Raw genomic sequence first — 22,402 nt, 5'->3', positions numbered from 1 at the left:
ATATATATTTTTTTATTGCTTACTTATTTTGAGAGAGAGAGAACAAATCCCAAGCCCACTGCATGCTGTCAGTGCGGAGATCTATATGGGGCTCGAATTCACGAAGCTTGAGATCATGACCTGAGCCGGAATCAAGAGTCGGAAGCTTAACCGACTGAGCCCCCAGGCGCACCGCGGCGGAGACCGCCTCAGGCTTAGAAAATGTGAGATTCGCTACCTGTAAAAATTTTTACTATTCTGTCCACAAGTTCTAAGTCCGAATCAAAAGAATGAGAAAAACCCAGATCTGCGGAAAGAAACACTTCCTTACCACACCTGTGCTCAGCCGAGCGGGGCGGGCGAGCGGCGGAGGCCCCGGGGCAGCGAGGCGGCCCCCAGCCCGCACCTGCCCGCGCAGCCGACAGCCGAGCGCACCCAGGTCTGGGCCCAGGCAGGTGGGGCCGCTGCAGAAGACGAGTTCAGAAAAACATCTGAAAAAGGCGTCGAGCGGTAAGTAACGCGCAGCACTGAAAAAAAAAGCAAAGCGCTGACCCATTTTCTCATTTTGCAACGCGAGTAACATTTACAAAGGAAAGGCAGCCCCACTGGCATCCGTTCCGCCCTCAGAGGCCTGGGAGTGCTCGCCGGGCCCATACAGACCGTCCGCTCCAGTCGGAACCGCCGTTCCGCCCCCAGGACGCGAGCCCGGGCAGCCCGCCACGCCGAGGGGGCAGCGACTGCCCGGAGCGGGACAGGCGCGGCGGGCGTGCCTTGTCGGGAGCGCACAAGCCCCTCTCCGGCGCTAAAGTCACACTAGGACAATAGCAAAAAGGGAATTCATTTATTAAAGAAAAATCATCTGTGATTTCCTCTACGTAAGTTAGCACTGACTTCACACTTTGGGTTGAAACATGCCTTCTCCCAAGTGACAAGCAGCACCTGCGGGTCGGGTCAAAGAGCGTGTCCAGAGCCCAGAGGGACACTGTGGAGGGAGGGGACGCCTCCCGGGGCATCCACGCCTGTAAACACTGTTGGAGGCTGGAGATGCGGCCGGCCGTGCACGCTGCCATCACACGGGTGTCTAAGCAGAAGATCAAAGCCGGAGAAGGGCCCCCGAGCCCTGACGACCCGGGGTGGGGTGCGGAGGGCGGGGTCCGGCGAGCCTCCCCCTCCCCCCCCAGCCTGCGGCACTGGCACCGAGGGGTCTCCACGCTCTTCCGCGGCTGGCTGGCGGGCTGGCAGGTAGAAGAGGGCCGTGGCTGGGGCCGCCCCGGCTCCCGGACAGGTGCTGGAGCCGTGCAGGGGAGCGGCCGCACTTGCGCCTACGTGCGGTTCAGGGTCTGGAAGATCCTGGAGATCTGCAGCATGACCGGCCCCGTCTCCGGGTCGTTCATCCACTGGGTGCTGTTCAGTGGGTTTTCCAGCATGTCCTCAAACGCTGCGGGGAGAACACGGCAAGGCCGGCTGAGACGCAGCTCTCGGCACGCGGTCAAGTACCACGGACTTGCCTCTCAACCGGCCTCTGAAGGGTGAGCCGAGTATCCGGGTCACCCCTCCCCAACAACCCCCCGGCAACGTCTGATCTGCTCAGCCCACCGGGGCACCCGCGTCTCCAGCCCTGGGCGGGCAGGCGGCGTGCCCGTGTGCTTGCTGGCGCACCGATTCTGGAAAGCAATCTGGCAACGGCTATCTGCGATCTTAAAAATAGTCGCAGCCTATGACTCAGTAATTCCGATTCCAACCCTATCCTGGCAAAATAATCAGATGCAGAAAAGACATAAAAACACTGTTGCAAATTTAACGATATCTGATTGGGAAAATGAGAATGTTCAGTGTTCAGGAAAGGACTTAAAAAAACCGGAAGCGGGGCCACCTGTGCGGCTCAGTCGGTTAAGTGTCCGACTTGACTTTGACTCAGGTCATGATCTCCCGGTTTGTGAGTTTGAGCCCCGTGTCAGGCTCTGTGCTGAGAGCCTGGAGCCTGCTTGGGATTCTGCGTCTCCCCCTCTCCCTGCCTCTCCCCTGTTCACACACGCACTCTCTCTCAAAACAAATATCAACATTTAGGACATTTTTAAAAGAACAAAAAAACCCGAACATTAAAAATGTGAGCGAGGGGCGCCTGGGCAGCTCAGCAGGAACCCCTCATCCCAGGGTTGTGGTTCGAGCCCCACGTCGGGTGTAGAAACGACTTACAAATAACATCTGACAGAAGGGGTCTCCCAGCACACGGCTGTCCCCCGCAAACCCTGGCCGTGTGAGCTCACAAGCTGCAGGCGTCACGCACGTCTGGAAGGTGCCGTCCTCCCTCCGGCCTCGCCCGTCAGCACACGCGGAAGTGTGGAGCGGCCCCACGCGCACCAGCCTCGGGGAGCGCACTCACCCTGTCTGCTCATGGCGCTTCAGGGCCACACGGGACCGCGGAGTAGCAAGGAAGTCTGACTTGGTCACTTGCTTGTGTGACCTGACAGCCGTCCCAGCCCTTAAAACCACCGGGGGACCCCTGATGGGCACCCTCCGGAAACCAGTCGCAAGTATCGGACAGGGAGCCCAGAAGGACGGCAGCGCGTCCAGGCGAGCTCGAGGAAGCACACAGCGTGGGGTCAGTGAGGAAGGACCGGCTGCTCCGTGAACGTGCTGGGCACCCCACCCGCCGCCTCCTGGCACCTAGAGCCGTCCTGGGGACAGGGGTAAACGGCGCGGGGCCCCAGGGGCTGGCTGGGACAGACGGCAAGGACGGACATCTATCAGAGCAAGGACGGTCTCCTACCAGACTCGCACCTGCCAACGTCCAAAAGAAACACCTGTCCAGAACAGAAGCGCGAACAGGACGTCTGCACATGCGACGAGACAAAGGCAAGGTGTGGACACAGGATGAGCCCTGACCAAGCCCCAAGGTGGAGGTGACATCAAAGCAGCTGGCAGACGCGGGTGACGGGGGGGTGGGGCTCGGGGCACAGACACAGGCACGCTGCCCCGAGGGGCCCACGGGATGATGAAGGCCCGCTCCTGGGGTGGGGGAGGGGACCGGAGGACCCGCAGGGCCCAGAATTCCACACTGTTGGTGGTGCCTTTTTCAGTTTACTGATTTGAGAGAGAGGGAAAGCGAGAAAGAGAACAAGTGGGGGAGGGGCAGAGAGAGGGAGAATCCCAAGCAGGTTCTGTGCTGTCGGCACAGAGACCGACGTGGGGCTCGAACTCTCGAACTGGGATCATGGCCTGAGCAGAAATCGAGAGTCAGAGGCTTAACCGACCCGGCCACCGGGCATCCCCAGGCTCTTTCCATCCCATCCTCTGAAGCCAAAAGGATGTGTGGTTCTTAGTTTTGTTACTATTCTGTGAGTCACAAAAACCATACGTGCTTCCGGACGCAGGCTGTTTCACGGTCAGACGGAGGGCCAGAGAAAGCCCTCGCGACCAGAAAGAGCAGAGGCCAGTGTCTCCCGCACACCTGGCCCCGGCCCGCGGGGCGCTGCCCACGCTCTCCTCAACCTGGACGGGCCACTCTGGTGCCCACAGCTCGTCCAAGTCGTCTGCACGGGAGGCCGCCACACCACGGCCTCAGCCCGGCCGCTGGGCCCCACCGTGACTCAGGCAGGAGCTCCCCGAAGGTGACAGGGACATCGGTGTCACTCGGTGAAATCCACGCGATGTGGCGGGGCCCGCCCCTGGGGAAGCCCACGTACCTAGTAACGTTTTAGGGTTGGTCAGGCCCAGCTGCACCACTGGATTATCCAGGATGGCTTGAAAGAGGGGGCTGTCGGGGTCAATGCCCTTGTCCAGCTCCTCGGGGGAGGGCTTCCGGTCTCCCAGCAGCCACTCGCACTGCGGACGCAAAAGTCACATACACGTTAGTCGCTCCTGAGCCCCCACCGGCAGCGGCTGCCCCCGGGGAGGGGCCCAGGCCGGGGGCTCCGATGTCGGCACGGCCGGCAGATCCCAGCACGGCGGTTCAGACAAACGTGCCTGGGACTTCTCGGCAGGACCCGCACAGGGCGCTGGGAGGAGAATGAAGAGAGGCATGGAACCCCCAGGCTGCATCCCCGGGAAGTCCCCGCCCCACCACCACGCCCTCCTCAGGCAGCTGTCGTGGGTCCACAGCCTGGGACCTGTCCCAGGTCAGCTCAGCCAACTAACGACTCACGTGCGTGCCAAGGAACGCACGCGGTCGTACAAAGACAGATCCCGGGGCGCCTGGGGGGCTCAGTCAGTTAAGCGTCTGACTCTTGGTTTCTGCTCAGGTCATGATCTCGCAGCTTCGTGGGTTCGTTCCCCACGTCGGGCTCTGTGCTGACAGCATGAAGCCTGCCTGGGATTCTCTCTCTACATCTCTCTCTGCCCCTCCCCTGCTCGCTCGCTCTCTCTCTCAAAATTAACGTGCAAACTTAAAAAAATAAAGAAGAAAGAAAGAAACAGAGAAAAGAAAAACAAGGCCCAGAACTTTCTCAGTATGCAAAACATGTTATACTGTGACACCATCTACCCTCTCGTCTCCCTCGGAAAGAACGGACCGCCTGAGACAGGAGCCTGATGCACGTGACGCGGGCGAGGGGAGAGCGTCGCTGGCACAAGGACGCGTGGCGGTACTCACGGCGGCGTTCTGCTGGTTGTTGTTCACTCTGAGGGCGTCTATCACTTCCTTCTCGTCGAATCCCATCTCCATCAGGGAAATGACGGCCTGAAGGAGAACCCACAGGCCACTCAGTGCGCGCTCGCCGAGGACCAGGGAGCTGGGCCGTGTGGCCCGGATCCACACTGGGAAGCCTGCTGAGCAACATGCCACGGGCAGGCCACGCCAGCATCAGACCCTTTTAGGTCTGTCCCCGTGTGTGGCCAGAAAGGTCTCCACCAGCACGTGAGCTCTCGGCAGGGGCCCCGGTCCCCAGAACGAAAGGGGGAGGGAGAGACCATGAGGGAAGCAAACCCGACTGAGGTGGGGAGAAAAACATCCTGCTCGCTTGCGGGAAATAGGAGGTTTCTGCACGTTTTATCCTTTAAAAAATGACACTAAAATTAACTTCAAACATTTTACATTTAACAAAATATAAACTGTAAACATAAACGTTTGAGAATTCTCAGAGGGAACGACGACCCAACGTTCAACATCCTGGGGATGAGAGATGTACGATTTCAGGACAAAAACCACAGAACACGTTACATCCTTCGCTTTACCCTTGACTTTTATTGTGCAATCTTTAAAAGGGTCAGTTTTGGGGGGAAAAAAAAAGTAAAAGATTTCATCAAGTTAACTGCCTGGAGATCAAACCACACTCTTGTGAACTGGGTCCCCGTCTGCTTCCTGGCACACTTTTCTGTGTTAACCACTCTACCTCGCACACACCCGGGTGTGGGTGCTGGCGGCCATGCCCAGGCTGCACCGGCCCGACAGGTGTCTCAGAGAGCACCCGGCGGGAAAGGAAGTCAGCCGGGGCGGCAGCCAGAAAGATGCTTCACTGGGGCCCAACGGTGTCCACTGAGCTCACGAGAAAGCATCTGTGCGATGACCCACTTCCTTTCCTTTCCCGAAGCAGCTCCTAACCCCAGGGCTGGCGGGGGTGGGGGTCCCCCCGCAAATCCTAGGAGAAGAACGCACCATGTGGTAGCTGACCCCCGGGTCACATAAAATCACCGGGACCTCCCACTAAATTCAAGCACACGGAGATCTTCCTGTGAATGTCGATAAAAACCTTCCTCTCCTTTCACTCACTCCCAGCTCAGCCTAGAGAAACCATGGCCCAGTCCTTCCGCACGGGGACTCTGGGGTCACGCCCCCAGCCCGCCTGCCAGGGGTCCACGCGCTCACAGGCCCCAAGACCCGGCTCTGCCTGCCCCACGCACTGCACGCACTGTCCCCCCCCCCGCAGCTGGCGTTGGCGTGGGGGGAGGGGAAGAGACCGCGAAAAGTCCGTCTTGGTCTCAAGTCCAAGCCCTGCTCCCTGATCCAGACCTCCTGGGAGCCACACTAACACTCCCGTCCTTCCAGACTATTCTTTCAAATGGTGTGGAACCAAAGGGTGGGAGACGATGATGTCCTGGGTCAGCCTCGACAGCCTTTTGCAACAATCGTCACAGAACCTCTACCACAAAGAGGGGACAGGAAGGCCTGGCACAGGCATGCGTCTTGGGAGAAGAGCACCTCAGGTGTCACTCAGCGTCACGAGGCTGAGAGGGCAGCAAAGACCACCGGCTGAGCAGTGGTGTGCCTGACGAGGACAACGTGAGACCACCCTCCAGGGAAGTCCGGAGCCCAGAGGAGCACAGAGCACCCTCCAGGAACACGGCCTCCCCTCCCATGGGGCTCAGCCCGGCGCCCAGACCAGGCTCTAGAAACACCAGCTACGGGCTCAGCTGTAGCTGAGCTCACAAGAAAGCAGACAGAACAGCAAACTAGCCGGGGAGGGGGCAGGAGGCATTAGCAGGGCCTGGGGGTCAGGGTCTAACGTGCACACGCAGACAGGATGTGGGCCTTGGGTCCACGTGAGAGGACGAGCTGGAGCTTATAGCCGGCACCCTGGAAGGGGTCTGTACTTAAACCCAGCACCCTGGAAGGGGTCTGCACCCCCAGAGGGAAGAGGAGCCAGAACAGCACCGGCCGCCGTGCGGGGAGCGGTCGGCCCCCAGAGCCAGGGCTCACACCATGCGCTGTCAGCGCGAACCGGGCCCCTGGCGGGAGGTGCCGCTCGACCCAGGGAAACAGGTGCAGGATAGGCTAGGGTGGGCATCCCACGAGCCCGCGGGTGAGCCCCCACGGACGACACGGCACCCCAAGCCAAGTCAGGAACTCACGGACTCAGAGCCCTAACACCTCGAAATGACCCATCTATAATCTGAAAGAAAACCGCAGTCTTAAAGCACAGAAAACATCCAAGGGGAAATCACGACCCTGGTCAAACGACCGAACAGTGGAGAACAGGGAGCCGCAGAAGCACGCAGGAGGAGGCGACAGTGGGGGGCAGCCACACCAGACACAAACGTCAGCCGGCCAAGTGCAGCCCGAGACGGCCCAGGCCTCGGGTCCTGACATCCCGCAGACACCACGACCAGGTGGTCAGAGCCTGACCGCCTCCCCGTCCACAGACAGTCCTGCGGCGCCCCAGCCTCTGGTCTCCGGGCAGCGTCCCCGCCCAAGCCCAAGGCTCACTCACGGCAGGATCGTGGACAGGACCATCGTGAGTTTTCAGGTGACAAATGAATATGTGGAGGAAAAACAGCCACCTGGATTCACGTGAGGACAAGCGAAAACCAAACCTGGGCCTGACGACAAGCCCCTCACCAGGTCCAGCTTCCTCCACACGGCGCAGCCCCACGTGGACAAACGCCAACCCCGCCGGGCGGTGTCCAGGCCCCGGAGCACGTACCCGAGCGTCGGCCCGGAACTCCCTTTTCCTCCGGATCTTCTTGAAGATCTCCGTTAGCTCATCTCTGGGCTCCTCGTCTCCCGTGCTGGTCCCGGCCGCCTCGGAGGCAGCCTCGGGGGCGGCCTCCGCCCCTCCCGGAGAGGCCTGGCCCGGAAGAGGCGTGTCGATGGTCGGGTCTTCTGCGTGTTCGATCAACCACTCCATGGCCTGAGGCACCGACATGCTGAAAGGTGACAAGAGACTTTCCAGATGGCCCAGGCCAATCACTGAGGGCCTCCCACCTCCTTCACATCCCACGGAAGGCTCTCTGGCTTTAGTGACTTCTCCGGCAGGAGCTGGGGACCCCTTGGGAGAGGCCGTGGCCCTGGCCCCGAAACCCCCTAAGACCCTGGCCACAGCACAGAGACCCATTCACTAAGCAAGGACCATAAGCTTATGAAGAACGTGACACTCTTAGGTCCAAGGCCAAGAGCAGAGCCCCCCCGACCGTCCTCTGGCTGTCAAGGCGCTCGTTTCAGAGCTGAGTGTGGACGCAAAGGCAAGTGGCTGCGGCGGGGCAGGCGTAGGAGGCTGCTTAAGAGGACACGGCTCCGGGCCGCCACGTCCCTGCCACAGGCAGGCTTCCACGCAGCGCTGGCAACGACGGCCCGGGAGGACCCGGCCACCCTGGCCCGTCCCCAGCGGGGGCGAGGCCACATCGCACTGTCCTGAGACAATGAAGGTGCCCACTAGCTTACCTCGGGGATGTGCGTGCAGGATTTCTCTTTAAAAACTCACATCTATCAGAAACGGTTCAATCAGAGAGTTTGGGACGGAGGACGTCACCCCAGGGGAACCCACAGCATCGGCAGCAAGGGGAGGAGGTGGCCCACACGTACTGGTTCAGCCGCAGGGCCTTGGCGGCCCTGGTCTCCGGGAAGCCCATCTCCGTGAGCTGCCGCAGGGCTGCCTCGTCCACTCGCCCGTCCTCCTCTTCGTCCAGCATCGCTGTGGGCGAGAGACGGGGCGACCCGTGAGGGCCGGGCCAGCGCGAGGGGCCCGGGGTCCCAGGTGCGTGCCGACCCCCCGAATCCTCAGCAAATCCACACGGTGCCTCGGCCGGCACCCGTGTGGACAGGAGCCCGCGTCAACCGGAAGCACAAACATAAAGCATTCTTCGTCCCCCCGTGTGACCCCGGGGGCCGTGGCCAGTGAACGGGCGCCGCGGGGCCCACGGCGGGTCCAAGCGCAGGATCGCGGCCAACCCGGGCTTGCTCGTACCGTTCGCCTTCTTGAACAGCTCGACCGCATCCGGGTTCAGCGCTAACAACTTCTGTGCCACCTCGATGAGAGACACCAGGATCTTCCGGAGTTCCGTCTGGAACTGCAGGAAAGGAGAAAAAGGCTCTTAACTGCTTCACGTGCCCGAGACCCGCCTGGAGGTGTAACCACGCTCCCGGGCCCTAGACCCCACATCCCAGTCCCGACTATGCTGCTGCCACTTCCGCGACACGGACACCGACGGGAGGCAGAGGCGGGGGAGACCGGACCGGCAGGACTCTGTGCCCGGTAGGGAGGCGTCGGACGGGCGACACCGCTCAGCCCCTGGGCTGATGCAGAAAGCACCCGGCACGGAAGGGGAAGAGAGCAGCCTGACCCGCCGGGCCCCCCGCACAGGCCTCGGGCTCTCACCAGGAAGAAGACTGCTGGGAACTCGATCAGAACCCTCTAGGGGTGGGTCCCCGGTCCCACGGGCGACACAGAGGCCGGCCACCACTCGTTCCCACGACGGGCCTCCGACGCCGCAGGGAGGACACGCACGGGGCAAACCGCGTGCGGGCCGGGGCAGGCGTGCAGAGTGCGATGGCACACTCTGCTGCTGAGGTGAGCAGGGCCGTGGTGGCACTCTCGGAGCGGGCGGCCACGCGGTCCCAGTCCGCGGGGCACGGTGCACCCTGCTGGGACCGCTCCATGGGACACCGGACACACCCTGCTTTTCTAGCTCAGGACTTCGCATCCAAAATTACTAAGGGTCCAGATTTCTCTCTACCAGTTTTTACCAAACTTCGGGCAAAACCCTAGTAGTTTCCAGTAGCATCTACCTTTGCGGTCCCACTTTCCAATGTCTTCTTAACCTTTTTGTTTTGAAATCGTTTAAGGTCTACGGAGAAGCCGCAAAAACGCACACAGAGCTCCTGTTTGTCCCTCCCCCCACCTCCCCAAGCACGGCCCCCACGCAGGCGTGAGGAGCACGCGGCGTGGCCCATGGCGGGCACTCACGTCTCTGATGTTGGTCTGGACCTCGGCCCGGTCCATGTTGTAGGAGGGCAGGTTGGCGGTGGCCCGGAATATAGCTTCTCTATCCGGGGCTTTCTCTTCTTGTTTTTTCTACACAGAAAAGTAATCAGAAAGTCTGAAACGCATAGGGCGCCTGGGGGGCTCAGTCGTTAAGCCTCCGACCCCCGGTTTTGGCTCAGGTCGGGATCTCGCGGTTCGTGACTTCAAGCCCCGCGTCGGGCTCTACGCGGACCGTGAGGAGCCTGCTTGGGGTTGTCTCCCTCTCTCTCTGCCCCTCCCTCACACGTGCGCATGTTCTCCCTCTCAAAAGTGAACAAACATTAAAAAGGAAAAGGAAGTCCAAAAGGAACACGAGAGCAACAAAAGGCAAGGCCGCATCAGCCGGAACACGGGCTCCAGCGGGGAGAGCGCCTTTCCCGAGGGGGCGGGCGCCGCTCTCGCCTCGGCAGAGGGTCCCTGCGGGTTCTGTGCGCGTCCTCGGGGACAGAAGACGCGATGCTCTCTGGGGACACGATTCCCGCCCGTCATAACCAGAGGGCGGCAGGGCAGGAGAGAAGGCAGACGCGGTGTCTCGTGGCCACGGGGAGAGCCCGACGCAACAGCACATCCGCACCAGGTGGCGGCGACTCCAACACAGAGAACCGGAGCCACAGAGACCGCTCCTCCGAGACAGAAAACAGACGGGGGTCAGCCGAGCACGCGCAGCAGGAGTCCAGCCGGAAACCAGGCCAGGCCGACGCCAGAGCCCGAGGGAAGTGCCCAGGTTGGGAGTGAGAGGCCGAGGCCGAGAACAGCGGCCCTCTACCACCCTGCTCGGCCAGCGACCGCCCTGGAGAGGGCAGAGCCGGGGAGCCCCGGAGCCAGGCAGCCTGGGCTCAGCAGCCGGAAAAGGGGGCCCTGTCCTAACCCTGGACGAGACCCAGTCCCTGCGCTACTCGGCTGCAAGGACGCCCGGCAAGAGACACACCCCCGTGGGAGGAGGGAACAGGGCCAGGTCTGCGCCCCACGGGCGCGACCGTGGACCAGCGGGCGCGACCGTGGGCAGAGAGAGCAGCCGGTGAGCCCCTGGTGCCTCTTGGAGAGACGGCAGCCAAGGAGGCCCCGGGGTGTGAGGAAAGCCTCCAACACGAGGGACAGAGACCCGAATGAGAACGGGGAAGTAAGGAAGCGTGAAGGAGACGACAAGAGGAAAAGGATTTCGCGCCAGAAAACCCTTGGAGATGGGGGCGCAGCAGGAGGCCATCACCGTCGGAGGAGACACCGCTGGGAAACGTAAAAGATCACCACCAGATAAACAGGCCACAGCAGTCAGGGAAAGATGTCCAGGAAATCGCCAACATCCAACCAACAGGAACTCCGGAAAGAGGGAGAGAAAACGAGGGGAGGACACTGTCCAAGAACAATCCAGAAAAACTTCTGGAACGAAAACCCACGAATCTCTGACTCTATGTGCCGGGGGTGGGATCTGCATCAACGCAGATCATGAACTTCCAAAGCCCTCAAGAGCCTTGGGGGGGGGGGGGGGGGGAGGGGGGGGTGCGGGAAGACCCCAGGGGGAGGGGAGGGGAGAGGAAGCAGAGCAGGGACCGGGGACAAGTCAGGACCGACCAGCCGCTGCCGGCCACATGGAAACCCCGGACACTGGGCCCAGCACCTTCATCGTGCAGTGCACGCACACAGGTGGTGCTCACCGAAGCCACTGGCCGCTGCAGTGCAAGGCCGCAAGACTCCTTTCCCTTCCCAGATGCTAAGGGAAGCCAGGCTCCGCCACACAAGTCAGCCGGAAGATATCGATTCTGCAGGTGGACTCCGAATGTGGCCCTAAGATCACACTCCTGCAATCACACCTGCACAGTCCCGGGGGCTGTGAGTAGGATGGATTTTGTGGTGGGATAAGCTCAGGCTGTAGCATACTCAACTTTAAAGGAAATGCCCCCCGCCTTGGTGGGCCTGACCTAATCAGGCAATCCCTTCAAAAGAAAAGTGCTCTTTCTGGCCAGAGGGAGAGTCAACGCGTGAGAAATTCTGCCACTGGCTCTGAAGATGCAGGGGACCGTGAGGCAAGGAATGCGGCGGCCCTGACTGACCAAGCAAGAAAACAGGACCCCGGCCTGTTAGCGGTAGGAACCGACAACCACCAGAACGCACCCGAAGCAGACCCTTCCCCAGAGCCTCCAAAGAGGAACGCGCACCGGCCGCACCTTGATTTAGACCTGAGAGCCTAAGGCAGGGCCCAGCTGAGCCCACCCGGACCACTGACCCACAGACCTGGGAGCTGTGTGCTGTCTCAAGCTGTCGTCTGTGGTTATGAGGCAGGCGGCAGCAAAGAGCGTACAGATATACAAGATTCAGAAGCTCGGACACAGGGGGTGAGACGGGAAAGCCTAGAAGCCACTGAGGCAGAGGGACGCGGCTGGAAGGAGCTGGAGGGACGTCTCCAGGACAGCAGGAGCTGGCAGATGGCCTCACACATGTGACCCTGTTTTCAGAGAGATTTATTAATCCGGGCAAAGAATTTGAAAAACTTAGCAATAACCCTACAGAAAACAAAAGAAGGAGGGGCACCTGGGTGGCTCAGTCAGTTAAGCATCATCCTGCTTCGGCTCAGGTCATGATCTCAGTTTGTGAGTTCGAGCCCCACATCAGGCTCTGTGCTGACAGCTGGGAGCCTGGATCCTGCTTCAGATTCTGTGTCTCGCTCTCTCTCTGCCCCTCCCCTGCTTGCACTCTGTCTCTCTCTCTCTCTCAAAAATAAATGTGTTAAAAAAAAAAAAGAGAGAGAGAAAGAAAAGAAAAGAAAAGAAAAGAAAAAAGAAAAGAAAAGGAGGAGGCAATTGTGGGTTCCAGGAGAAAGTTGTATAAAAAAGGATAGTCTTAGGGGTGCCTGGGTGGCTCAGTTGGTTAAGCGTCTGACTTCAGCTCAGGTCATGATCTCACGGTCTGTGGGTTCAAGCCCCACGTCGGGCTCTGTGCTGCCAGCTCAGAGCCTGGAGCCTGCTTTGAGTTCTGTCTCTCTCTCTCTCTCTCTCTCTCTGTCCCTCCCTCACTCATACTCTTTCTCTCTCTCTCTCTCAAAAACAAACATTAAAAAAAAAAAAAAAAAAGGATAATCTTAGTACCCTTCCACTCCTAACAGAAAACAACATTATACACTAATCCTAACGGAAAGCCTGAAATCTTCAACCAGCGTGGAAACAACCAGGGCTATGATCTAACACACCAAACACCAAGAAGCCGAAGAACCTAAAGCTGATATTCTGAGAAATAATAAATTATGCGTGCTGTTTATCCATCAGGAAGAGAATCGCTCAAGGAAGAGCGAAATGAGTTAAAGATGTTGCCTTTAGGGTGCGTGACTCCGGTGGGAGAGGGAGATGCTGCTTTTTATTGAGAGACCGGTACCATTATTTGCCTTCGGAAACGCATGTTACTTTCACTTAAAATTAATAATAATTCACAGAAACGAGCATTAACGTCTTACGATGTTTTGTTTTGCAAACGTGCGCAGACAAGGTGAACTGCCGCGTGAGGTCCGCAGCCACAAGTTACCCAGAGCCGCCGTGGCGGTGGGAACCCCATCGTCTACACTGGTTACCAAGGGCTCGCACTGTAACTGGAGAACCGCGTTCCGCCCAGGCAGTTCTCAGGGACAGGCAGGGGCGGGCCCGGTTCTGTCTCCCAGAGATGGGGGGGGGGGGGGGGGGGGGGGGGCTGGCCCATCTCCATGCCAGTGCTGTGGCCGGGTGTGGCCACAGATAAGCCCCCAGGCCCTCCCCCCGTGCCGCCTGTCCCAGAGGAGACCCTGAGATAGCTCACTGCTCAGAGGCCCACGGCCCACGGAGTCTGGCCTGCTTTCTCGGGGGTGAACGCCCTCCCTAGCATTTCGGAGCAGGAGTAAGAAACTCTGTCCCCAAGATAAGCGAGGAAAAGTTGTGAAATTGGTACGGCAGCCCCTTTCCAACAGCAGCGTCTTGCACCTGGGCGCAGGTGTGGGAGGCCCCCCGCTTCTCCAGGAACTTCCCGAGCACGAGCCTGCGCTCCTGGCACGGGGGCCCAAGTGTGTGCCCGCCACCCCTTCCCCGTGCTCCGGGGGCCACCCGGGGAGAGGAAGGAGGGCGCTCCCGGAGATCGGGGCGGACGGGTGGCCCGGGGGGGCGGAGTGCCAGCCACGCGGCCAGCGACCAGGAGAGGCTCCGCCACGACAGAGAAGCCCCGTGACTGTGACCGTGGGACGCGCTGGGTCCGCGAGCGGCCGGTATCCAGAACCGCGTCAGGCCGCGGGCTTCAGTGTGGGGGCCTCCTGCTGACAAAGACGTCCAATTCCCAACTCTGAGACTCACCTTTTCTTCTGTGGACACGTCGGCCATCTTGGGCAGCGGACTCGGGGCACGCTTTTTTATCAACAGTAAGACATCTAGAAAGGAAACACGTCTGTCAAGCCGGTTACCTCCCTTATCCGTGAAATGGCAGAACGGGCACCAGAGGACCCGAGGACACAGGAGCAGGGGCGCCCTCCGGGTGCCCCCCAAGCCGAGTGCTCACATGAGCCCCTTCGCCCCCCCCGTGCACGTGCAGGTCCCCTGGCCCGGCGGGACCCCGGCTGGGGGTCACACACAGCACGGCCCTGACAACTGTGCCAAGAACGGGTGGAAACCTCACAAAACGCTCCTGTTTCAACGGGCTCCGCTCTCGGAGGCTGGGAGGCCGGTCTCCACCCTCAGAGCTCAACCCGGGGCGTGCGGGGGGGAGGGGGGCCGCGGGCCGCGAGGCTGGCAGCTCCCGCCTGGTCCCCAGCCTGACCCCCACACTCCACGGAGGTCTGGGAACAGTACTTCCGAAACGGATTATTTAAGAGAATCCCAGAATTAAAACCACCCTTTGAATGACATCTAGAAAACCAAAGGTTTCTCCCCACACGCTTCGGACGCAAAGCCTAAGCGACGGGACGGACGTGTCTGTAGCAGGAGTGTCTTCCCGGGACACCGGCGCCCTGGGGTCCGGCCGCACGATACAGCCGGGAGCAGCCCTGCAGACCCTGGGTTTGCTCAGAAACAGAATTAGAAATGAGGTTCACAGCTGGTTTCTCAGATGGATGCTGCCCGTTCCATTTCGGTCTGCGCTGTTTGTCACAAACGTCCCACAATGCGTACTTTGTTGTACCAAAGGGAAAATAAAATCCCTTCAGTGGACCCAGTGTTCTCGGCCGGTCCCAGCCTGGAACGCAGACGCGGACGTCGAGGGTGCTTTGCCTCTCAGGTCCCCCGTTCCCACGGGTGCCGCGGCTCCCCCCGCTGCCCCGTGAGGCCCCTACCTTGGTCTTGGATGTTCTCTTCCAAGATTGTTTTGGCATCACTCAGCACCCTCTCCGAAGCAGCGTGTATTAATTTGTGATGGGTCACACTTTTGGGGTCTTCTAAGCTCCCATGAGCACACTGGGGGGAAGAATCATATATTTCAAGACAGAAAATAAATAAATCATAATGGTAACAATACGGGACCTGACCCTCAAACCACAGCGGGAACGTACTGGCTACTAGCTAAAAAGTCAGAGCGCAGACGAAGTCAAAGAATTCTCATCAATGGCGGAAGCCAAACAAAAGGCCGCAACATCTGATCCCTAGGGCAGCAATCTGTCCACCAACCCAGTAAGTGCTCCTGAAATAGGTTCACGGCTTGACATAAAACACCCTGCTGGCAATCAGTGGCCACCTGAATCGCCTCCCTAGTCTGCAAAGATCTGGAGCAACGTTTTAAAAAGAAAACAGCAGGTCCACCCTCACCTGAAAACCTAAAAACCTAAGTATGATTTGTGTACTTTTTCTGTCTTCCAGACGCACGGAAGGGGCTGGGAGACGGTGAAGAGAGAAGGCGAGTCCGCAGACAGTAGAAACAGGGCCCTGACCACTGAAAAGGCCGCAAAACCCCGAGAGGAGAACGACCAGCCTTCACTCGGCCCTTGGCTTGCGCTCAGCACGGGACCACCACACAGATCCCGAAGCAAGCCGCAGGTGCCCCGGGTGGGGCCCCTCCTGGGCGGCCGAAGGGGACTGGCCGACTGGCACGCAGTTGTGACTCACTGGCCAGGGCCTCAGGCGCCCCAGAACGTGGCACCGGGGCAGGGGTGGGGGGACACTGAAGTCCAGGCAGGAGAAGGTCGTGGCAACACCCGGAACACTCTGGCTTCAGGGGGGCTGTTGTGCACTCACATCGACGGGCAAGGATGAAGGGCACAAAGAAGGGCCCAGCCAACAGCAAGATCCGCTCCTACATCTGTGAGAGCAGATGCCACCCTCCCCCCACTTGCCTTGAATTCGACTCTGGCTCTGCTCCCAGAAATACTGGGTGTGCTCCTTCTAACTCCGAAATTCGCAGGCTAGCTGATCTGACAAGTTCAGAATACGGTCTATGAAACACAATTTTCCAAAACAACCCTCATGTGGTCCCTGAGAAGACTGTGCTGTGCAGCCTGTCCACGGCGTGCCAGGAGCACAACACAAGCGTGAGTCATCCGCACACACCGTGACTTCATCCTGCTCCTTTGTTCTCGGCACAGACGCCCCGAGCAAGCGAAGATTCGGCAGCAGGACGGCCCCAGCGGAGCCCATCACGGGAGCCGGGCGCTGACACCCGCTGACGCTGCTTCCTCCCCAGAAGGGTGAAGAGGCCGTTCCTCCTACACGTGACGTGACCTCCCGGGTCATCCCAAGACACACCGTCATGTGATCTCGTAGCCATATTAACAGGTGCCGTGTCACGCAGTGACAATTTCACAAGAGACCCCAACTGATGTGGAAAGAAAAGAAAAGCTACAGAGCTCATCAGGTTCTTTACGAGTTATGGTAAGAACGCTCCTCATTAATAAAGCAACACGCTCCCAGGAGTACCACTGGGGGGGGGGGGAACCCACAGCGTCCCCTTCGAGGAGGAAGGGAAACATTGCGCCAGCCTGAGTGTGCACCAGGGGAAGATTGGGAAGGAGAAACAGAAGCCCGGGCGGGCTGAGCCTCACTGCCTGCTGCAGTGACACTCAGGCGATGGCTTCCCGGGTGACGTTCAAGTACACAACTTGAGGACACCCGTCGCTAACTACTGCATTCTGACCGGCTCGAGAGACGGCGCGTCCTGCCTACAGAACAGGACGGGCACGGAGCGGGGAATACTTCCCGACCACTCAGCTCTCGAGTCCCGAGATTTACGTGGCTCCCCCACACCTGGAGAGACTGCAGAGTGGAACAAAATCTCAACGTAAAGTAGGAGAGTGCCAGAAAAATCCCCCACGACACACCTCAATCCCGACTGGAATAATAAGGATCAGGAACGTGGTAATTAGCATCTTATTCCAATTGGCTGCCTAATGAACCCCAAGAGCTCCTGAAATTCATTAGCAAGCAACTGCGAATCAGCCCGACAGCTCTCACTTCCTGTTCCCCTTCATAAACTAATATCATGATAGCTATGCAAATTAGCGAGTGAAGTCAAGTGCCACCCCGATTTACCCACCGACTTCTCCCTGCCCGACTCAGCAGGTGTCGCTCCAAGTCCGGGCAGTTCTGAATTGACAGTCCGTTTCCCGTTATTCCATTAATCCACAGGTTTGTTCTGAGCACAGAGAGCCTGGCTCTGGACATGTCAACACAGACCCAGCCCTCGAGGAGCTCCTGTCCTGGGTGGGCTGGGGGGAGGGAGGGGGAACAGCAAGTCGGGGAGGTTTTTTTGGCTTTTGTTTTAAACGTACAGGACTCGGGGCGCCTGGGTGACTCAGCCAGTTGAGCGTCCGACTTCGGCTCAGGTCACGATCTCGTGGTTCGTGAGTTCGAGCCCGGCGTCGTCGGGCTCTGCGCGGACAGCTCAGAGCCTGGAGCTGCTTCGGATTCTGTGTCTCCCTCTCTCTCTGCCCCTCCCCCACTCATGCTCTGTCTCTCTCCGCCTCTCAAAAATGAATAACATTAAAAAAAAATTTTTTTTAAATAAATGTACACGACTCGACAAGCAACAGGGCCTGGCTCTAACAGCCTGCACGCTCGCGGAGCCCCCAGCCTACCAGCCTGCTGTCCGGTGGGTTTCTAGATGGCGAAAACACCCGACTGGCCCCCTCCTGGATGTGAGGCCAGGACCGCATCCTAACTGACATCCAGCGTGTTCCAGAAAGGGATCTGCTCTGGAAACCAGAATGCCTGCCTGCCTTCGCCAGTCACGAAACAGCTCCACAGACCCTCACTCCCAAGTGACTCAAAAGTATCTTCGTGCGTAGTTCCTACAGTAACTGGAAGTTCGTCCTTGGAGAGGACGCTCGCCACAGTACAAACGTGTAATTTACTACATGGAATCCGCACCAGAAGACTAACCTAAACCCTGACAAGAAAACACCGCACGGGCCAAGGGCAGCGGGAGTCAGGTGTCCCAGCCTGCCCGAGTGGAGGAGTTTACAGAGACACGGCCAGCAAGAACTACTTCCAAAAATTAGCAAGCTAAGGAGCCAACTATACAGGGGTATTTCACATGAACTGACCGTTAAAAAGTGGCTTTTTCAGCGAGGAGACTCTTCTCCTAGACCCACCCGCCGAATGGATGCAAAGGCCACGGCAAAGCAGGGGCTCGGGGACGAGTCTGGCAGCGGCCCCATTTCAGGGACTCCGGCTCGGAGGCTCAAGCGGCCAGAGCCAGACCCCATGCCAGCCAGCGGTAAACAGCTCCAGGTCGCCCGCCCCGCAGGGAAGGGAAGCCACTTCTCCTTGGCGGGTCCCTCTTCCTCGGGCCCCCGCTAAAAACCAAGAGCCTCACCCCAAGCGCAAAGGGAGCACAAATGATGGAAAACCACGAGGCCCTGCTCCGCGCGGCGACTTCACCTTTCCTGCCTCAGTTTCCCGGCCTGCCCCGAGCTCCTCGGGCTGCGGCAGGAGTTGATCGTGAAGCGCTCGGCCCGGAGCCGGGCCGGGGAGGGCGTCGGGAAGGTGTAGGGGTTGGGGGGTCGGGAAGGGGGCGGCTAAGGAAGGGGGCGGCCGCGGCCCGGACTTACGTGCTTGAGGCAGCGCTCCTTGAGCTTCTCCACCGAGGTGTCCTCGGTCGCCTCCTCCAGCCACTCGGCGCCGTCGGACGCGCAGATGTGCAGCCGCAGCACCTTGCCCGCGAAAATCTTCTCCTCCTGCACGAACATCGCGCCGCCGCCGCCCGGCCTGCGCCCGCCGCCCGGGCCGTGAAGGTCACCGGGGCGGGGCTAGGCCGCCCGCGCGCTCCCTCGCCGGCCGCCGCCGCCCCGCCCCGGCTCCCCCTCGGCCGGCCGCCCGTCACTTGCCGCGGGCCGAGCGGTCGCCTCGCTCCCGCCGCCGGGCCGCCGGGGGCGCGCTGTCCCCGCCGCGCCGGAAGTGCGTCACAGCGCGCGCCCGGAGCCTACCGGGAGATGTGGTTCTCCCGTAGCCCCGGCGCGCCCGTCGCCGCGCAGGAAGTGCGTCAGAGGGAGCGCCCGGGCATGCCGGGAGCTGTAGTTCTCTTGCTGCCGCCTCCGTCCCACACAGCTTCCTTGCACTTCGCAGCTCCGGGCCGCAGGCACGCGGGACGGTCGAGTCTGGTGATCAGTTCTGAGATGCGCTCTGGGTGAAAAATACACAGCAGGTCTCCGAGAGTCCGCAGGGAAAAGGAATGAAAAATACTCCCTGTTGTCTTTGTATTGACTATAAGTTATTGATTATAGACTGTTATATGAAATAACAGTCTAGGTGTATCGGGTTATGTAAGGTATGTTGAAATTGATTTCTCCTGTTCTCTTAAAGCGGAGCCTACCCACAGTTTTAATTGCACATGTGGCATCTATTGTGTTTTTCTGGACTGCACTGCTCTGGGTCAACTCAGAGTGTGGTCCGCAGCCAGGCAGCAGCAGCTCGGGTTCCCGGCCTCCCCCGAACCTTCCGCGTCAGACAACCCCGAGCGGCCTCCACTAGGGGGCAGAGCCGCAGGCGGACACTTGTAGCGACTGTCCTCCCCCCCCCCCCCCCCCCCCCCCCGCCCCACTCTGCACGTTTCCTGTGACAACGACAGATGTGGGTGCTGCGGTTTGGGCCAGACCTAGACCACGTATGATCTGGTCCATTCAGAGAACCTTTACTGAGCAGAGATGAACGCCACACAGCTCCCCTGTTCGTGCTCAGGAGGCCGGCAGCCTAAACAGGGCCGTGGTGCCCACGTCTGTCCCCTTTGGACGTTTACTGTCCCCGTGCCGCTTTGTACCCATGTTCTCATTCTCCCCCACAATCGCTCTGACCATGCCCGAATTTCGTTTGTCCTGTTAGCGTTTAGTGATTGCCTCCATGAGTCGGGACAGGAACAAACGAGCGGGCTCTCCGCTCGGCTGGGAGGCAGTGGCCGCGAGGGGAGGGAAGGAGGCTGGAGGCGCCCAGTGGGGCCAGGCCACAGGAAGGGGCGCTACAGCAAGTGGCCTTCATCGGAGGCCGTGGGGGCTGCAGCGTGGATGGTCACCACCCTCTGGTGGGGCTAGGGAGGAGGACAGGAGCCAGCCTGGATGCGGGAGATGCAGCTGACGGAGGGCAGGTATCGGGGAGAGCAAAATCGGGGATCCCATGAGTGCCTCCAGCGTGCGTGACAGGGTGCACCTCGGTGCCAGCACCCGAGGGAGCAGGAGAGGGTGGGCGGCAGAGGTGTTGCGCTCTGCTCTGCACAAGGAGTCCTGGACATCAGGGGACGTCCGAGGGGCCCGGGCCGGAAGGCAGGTGAGTGCGCAGGGCTGAGGTCCAGCGGACAGGCCCGGCTGGAGACAAGGGAGGGCAGCCGCCGGCTCGTCCACAGGAGCCAAAACGACGGTGGTGCTCACCCCGCCCCCCTGTGCAGAGAGGAGCCCACCAAGGAAACAGAAGAATGGTACCAGGAAGTTCTAAGGGCGAGGCACCATGAGATCCAAAAGGGGGGATTTCAAGAAGGAGAACATGCGGGCACGAACTGGAGGGAGTCGTGGCGGGGCGCACACCTCTGAGACCGCACACCGGCTCGGCCACTGTCTGCGAGGGGCTACGCGGTACCGCTCGGCCCAGCTCCTGTTGGCGCCACAGGCCTTTCGCGTGTGCGGGACGAGGGCCCAGGGGGCCTTCCTGTCGTATGTCAACAATCAACTCTCGAAAAGCGGTTCGCTGTACCTTTATCAGCCGAATCAGCCGAGCCTGGCCATGTGCCTAGCACCCTCCATCCACAGAGTCTCCCTGCTCACCGACCAACTCCTGGCCTCAGGGCCCCCCCTTCCTCCAGGAAGACCACCCTGACTGTGCCTGCCCTGAGCCACCCCTCAGCACTTTGGGCACCGCTCACCCTGACCCTGTCACGCGGGCATAACCCCCTGCAGAACGGGTGTCCTGAGTGATCTGTTTCCGAGGAGACAGACCTAAAGAAGCAGTCGGTAAACAGTAACGCTTCTCATAGGAATTCAGGAGAAGAGTACTAGACGCCCCAGAGGACCTGGGTCCGGGGCTCCTCCTCCCGGGCTCTGCTTCCCGGCAGTCCACTGGGAGCAGGGACGAGGTGCTGTCCTGGGATTCCCTGCGGTGAGGGGGCCACGCTGTCCCCAGAGACCTCAGCGGGTTCCTCCCTGTCTGAGCCTCTGTTTCCTCTTCTAGGTGAGAATGAGGACACGTGTGCATCCAGAAAGGGAGCACCTGCCACCCAGCTTTGGGGAGCAGTCAGCCGCCAGCCCCGCTGCCTTGCAAGGTGACAGCTCACGCTCCTCGGTGTAAAGACCCAGCATCCCACTCAGCCGGGGACACCCCCCCCCCCAACCGGCCTGCCCGCAGCCAGCTCTGCTTCTCCCCTCGCCTAACGCCTGCCTCCCCCCTCCCAACAGACGCAGGTCCCTAAAGCACGTTGCGCCTGCCACTCCTCGCAGCCTCTGCCTGCGCACCTGCCTGGGTGCCCGGCGGGCGTGTATTTCGTACCTACGGTGCACCGGGAGCCGCTTCAGGTGCCGGAAGTGCGGCAGGAATAAGGTGGCCGCCGGCTCCGGGAGGTGCTGCTGGTCTGAACGTGGCAGGCCCAGGGCCCAAGGTCGAGCCCGGCAGAGCCGAGGGTTTCCCTGAATGCGGCGGAGCAGCCTTGGCTCCGGACCCCGGAGGGCCCGCGAAGAGCGGAGCCGCCCTGGGAGGTGCCAAGGGGACGACCTCCCTTCCCATGGTCCCCCCTCCCCCGCTGACGCCGGCTGAGACGCAGCTCCGGGACCCTGGGCAGGCAGTGGCTAGGCCATAAGGGCCGGAGAGGGTCTCCCGGCCAAGGGGGCCTCGAGCCCGGCGGGGAGGGGCAACCACCCTGCGGGGATCCCAAGCCTCCCTGCAGCGGCTGCCAGCGGTGCCTCCCGGCGGCCACTAGAGGGCAGGGGCGAGCTGTGGTCCTGGTCCTGCAGGCCGGCGGGTGAGCCGCGGGCAGGCGCCAGCCCCTGTCCTCTCAGCGCCCCTGCAGGGAGCCTGCCTGGGCACAGCGGCTGGGCCAGCACCTCCTTCGAAGGTAGTGGGAACGGGCCCTAATGAGTGACTAAGAGCTCTCCAGACAGCAAGAGGGAGGAGGAAGTGATTGGGGGGAAACTGAGGCACCCAACAAGAGGAAACAGCCCCACCACCCCTGTGGGTGCCTTGGGGAGCCCAGTTGGAAAAGCACAGCTCTGGGCCAACACCTTTCAGCGGGAGACCCCAGGACCAGAGAGGCAGGCATCTGGTCATGTATCCTGTTCAATCAAAAGCCAGCACACGGCCCCACTGCCAGTGCCTGGGGTGGGGTGGGGTGGGGGGCTCCTGGTTCTCAGG

General features: G+C 60.5%; 1 protein-coding gene across 1 annotated transcript; it reads right to left on the bottom strand.

The window, feature by feature from the left end:
• Positions 1-806: 806 nt before the first annotated feature.
• UBAC1 (UBA domain containing 1) lies at positions 807-18,845 on the bottom strand. Its single transcript, XM_042913143.1, has 10 exons — positions 18,631-18,845; positions 14,926-15,046; positions 13,955-14,028; positions 9,597-9,704; positions 8,598-8,700; positions 8,216-8,324; positions 7,338-7,560; positions 4,571-4,657; positions 3,666-3,804; positions 807-1,417 (listed from the first exon to the last, which is right to left on the bottom strand). Exons 1-10 carry the CDS (start codon positions 18,766-18,768, stop codon positions 1,302-1,304), a joined length of 1,218 nt encoding a protein of 405 aa, XP_042769077.1. The 5' UTR covers positions 18,769-18,845; the 3' UTR covers positions 807-1,301.
• Positions 18,846-22,402: the final 3,557 nt, after the last annotated feature.

The sequence above is a fragment of the Panthera leo genome, chromosome D4 (assembly GCF_018350215.1).
Source record: "Panthera leo isolate Ple1 chromosome D4, P.leo_Ple1_pat1.1, whole genome shotgun sequence".
NCBI classification, from domain to species: Eukaryota; Metazoa; Chordata; class Mammalia; order Carnivora; family Felidae; genus Panthera; species Panthera leo.
This window is presented reverse-complemented; position numbering and strand designations above follow the sequence as displayed.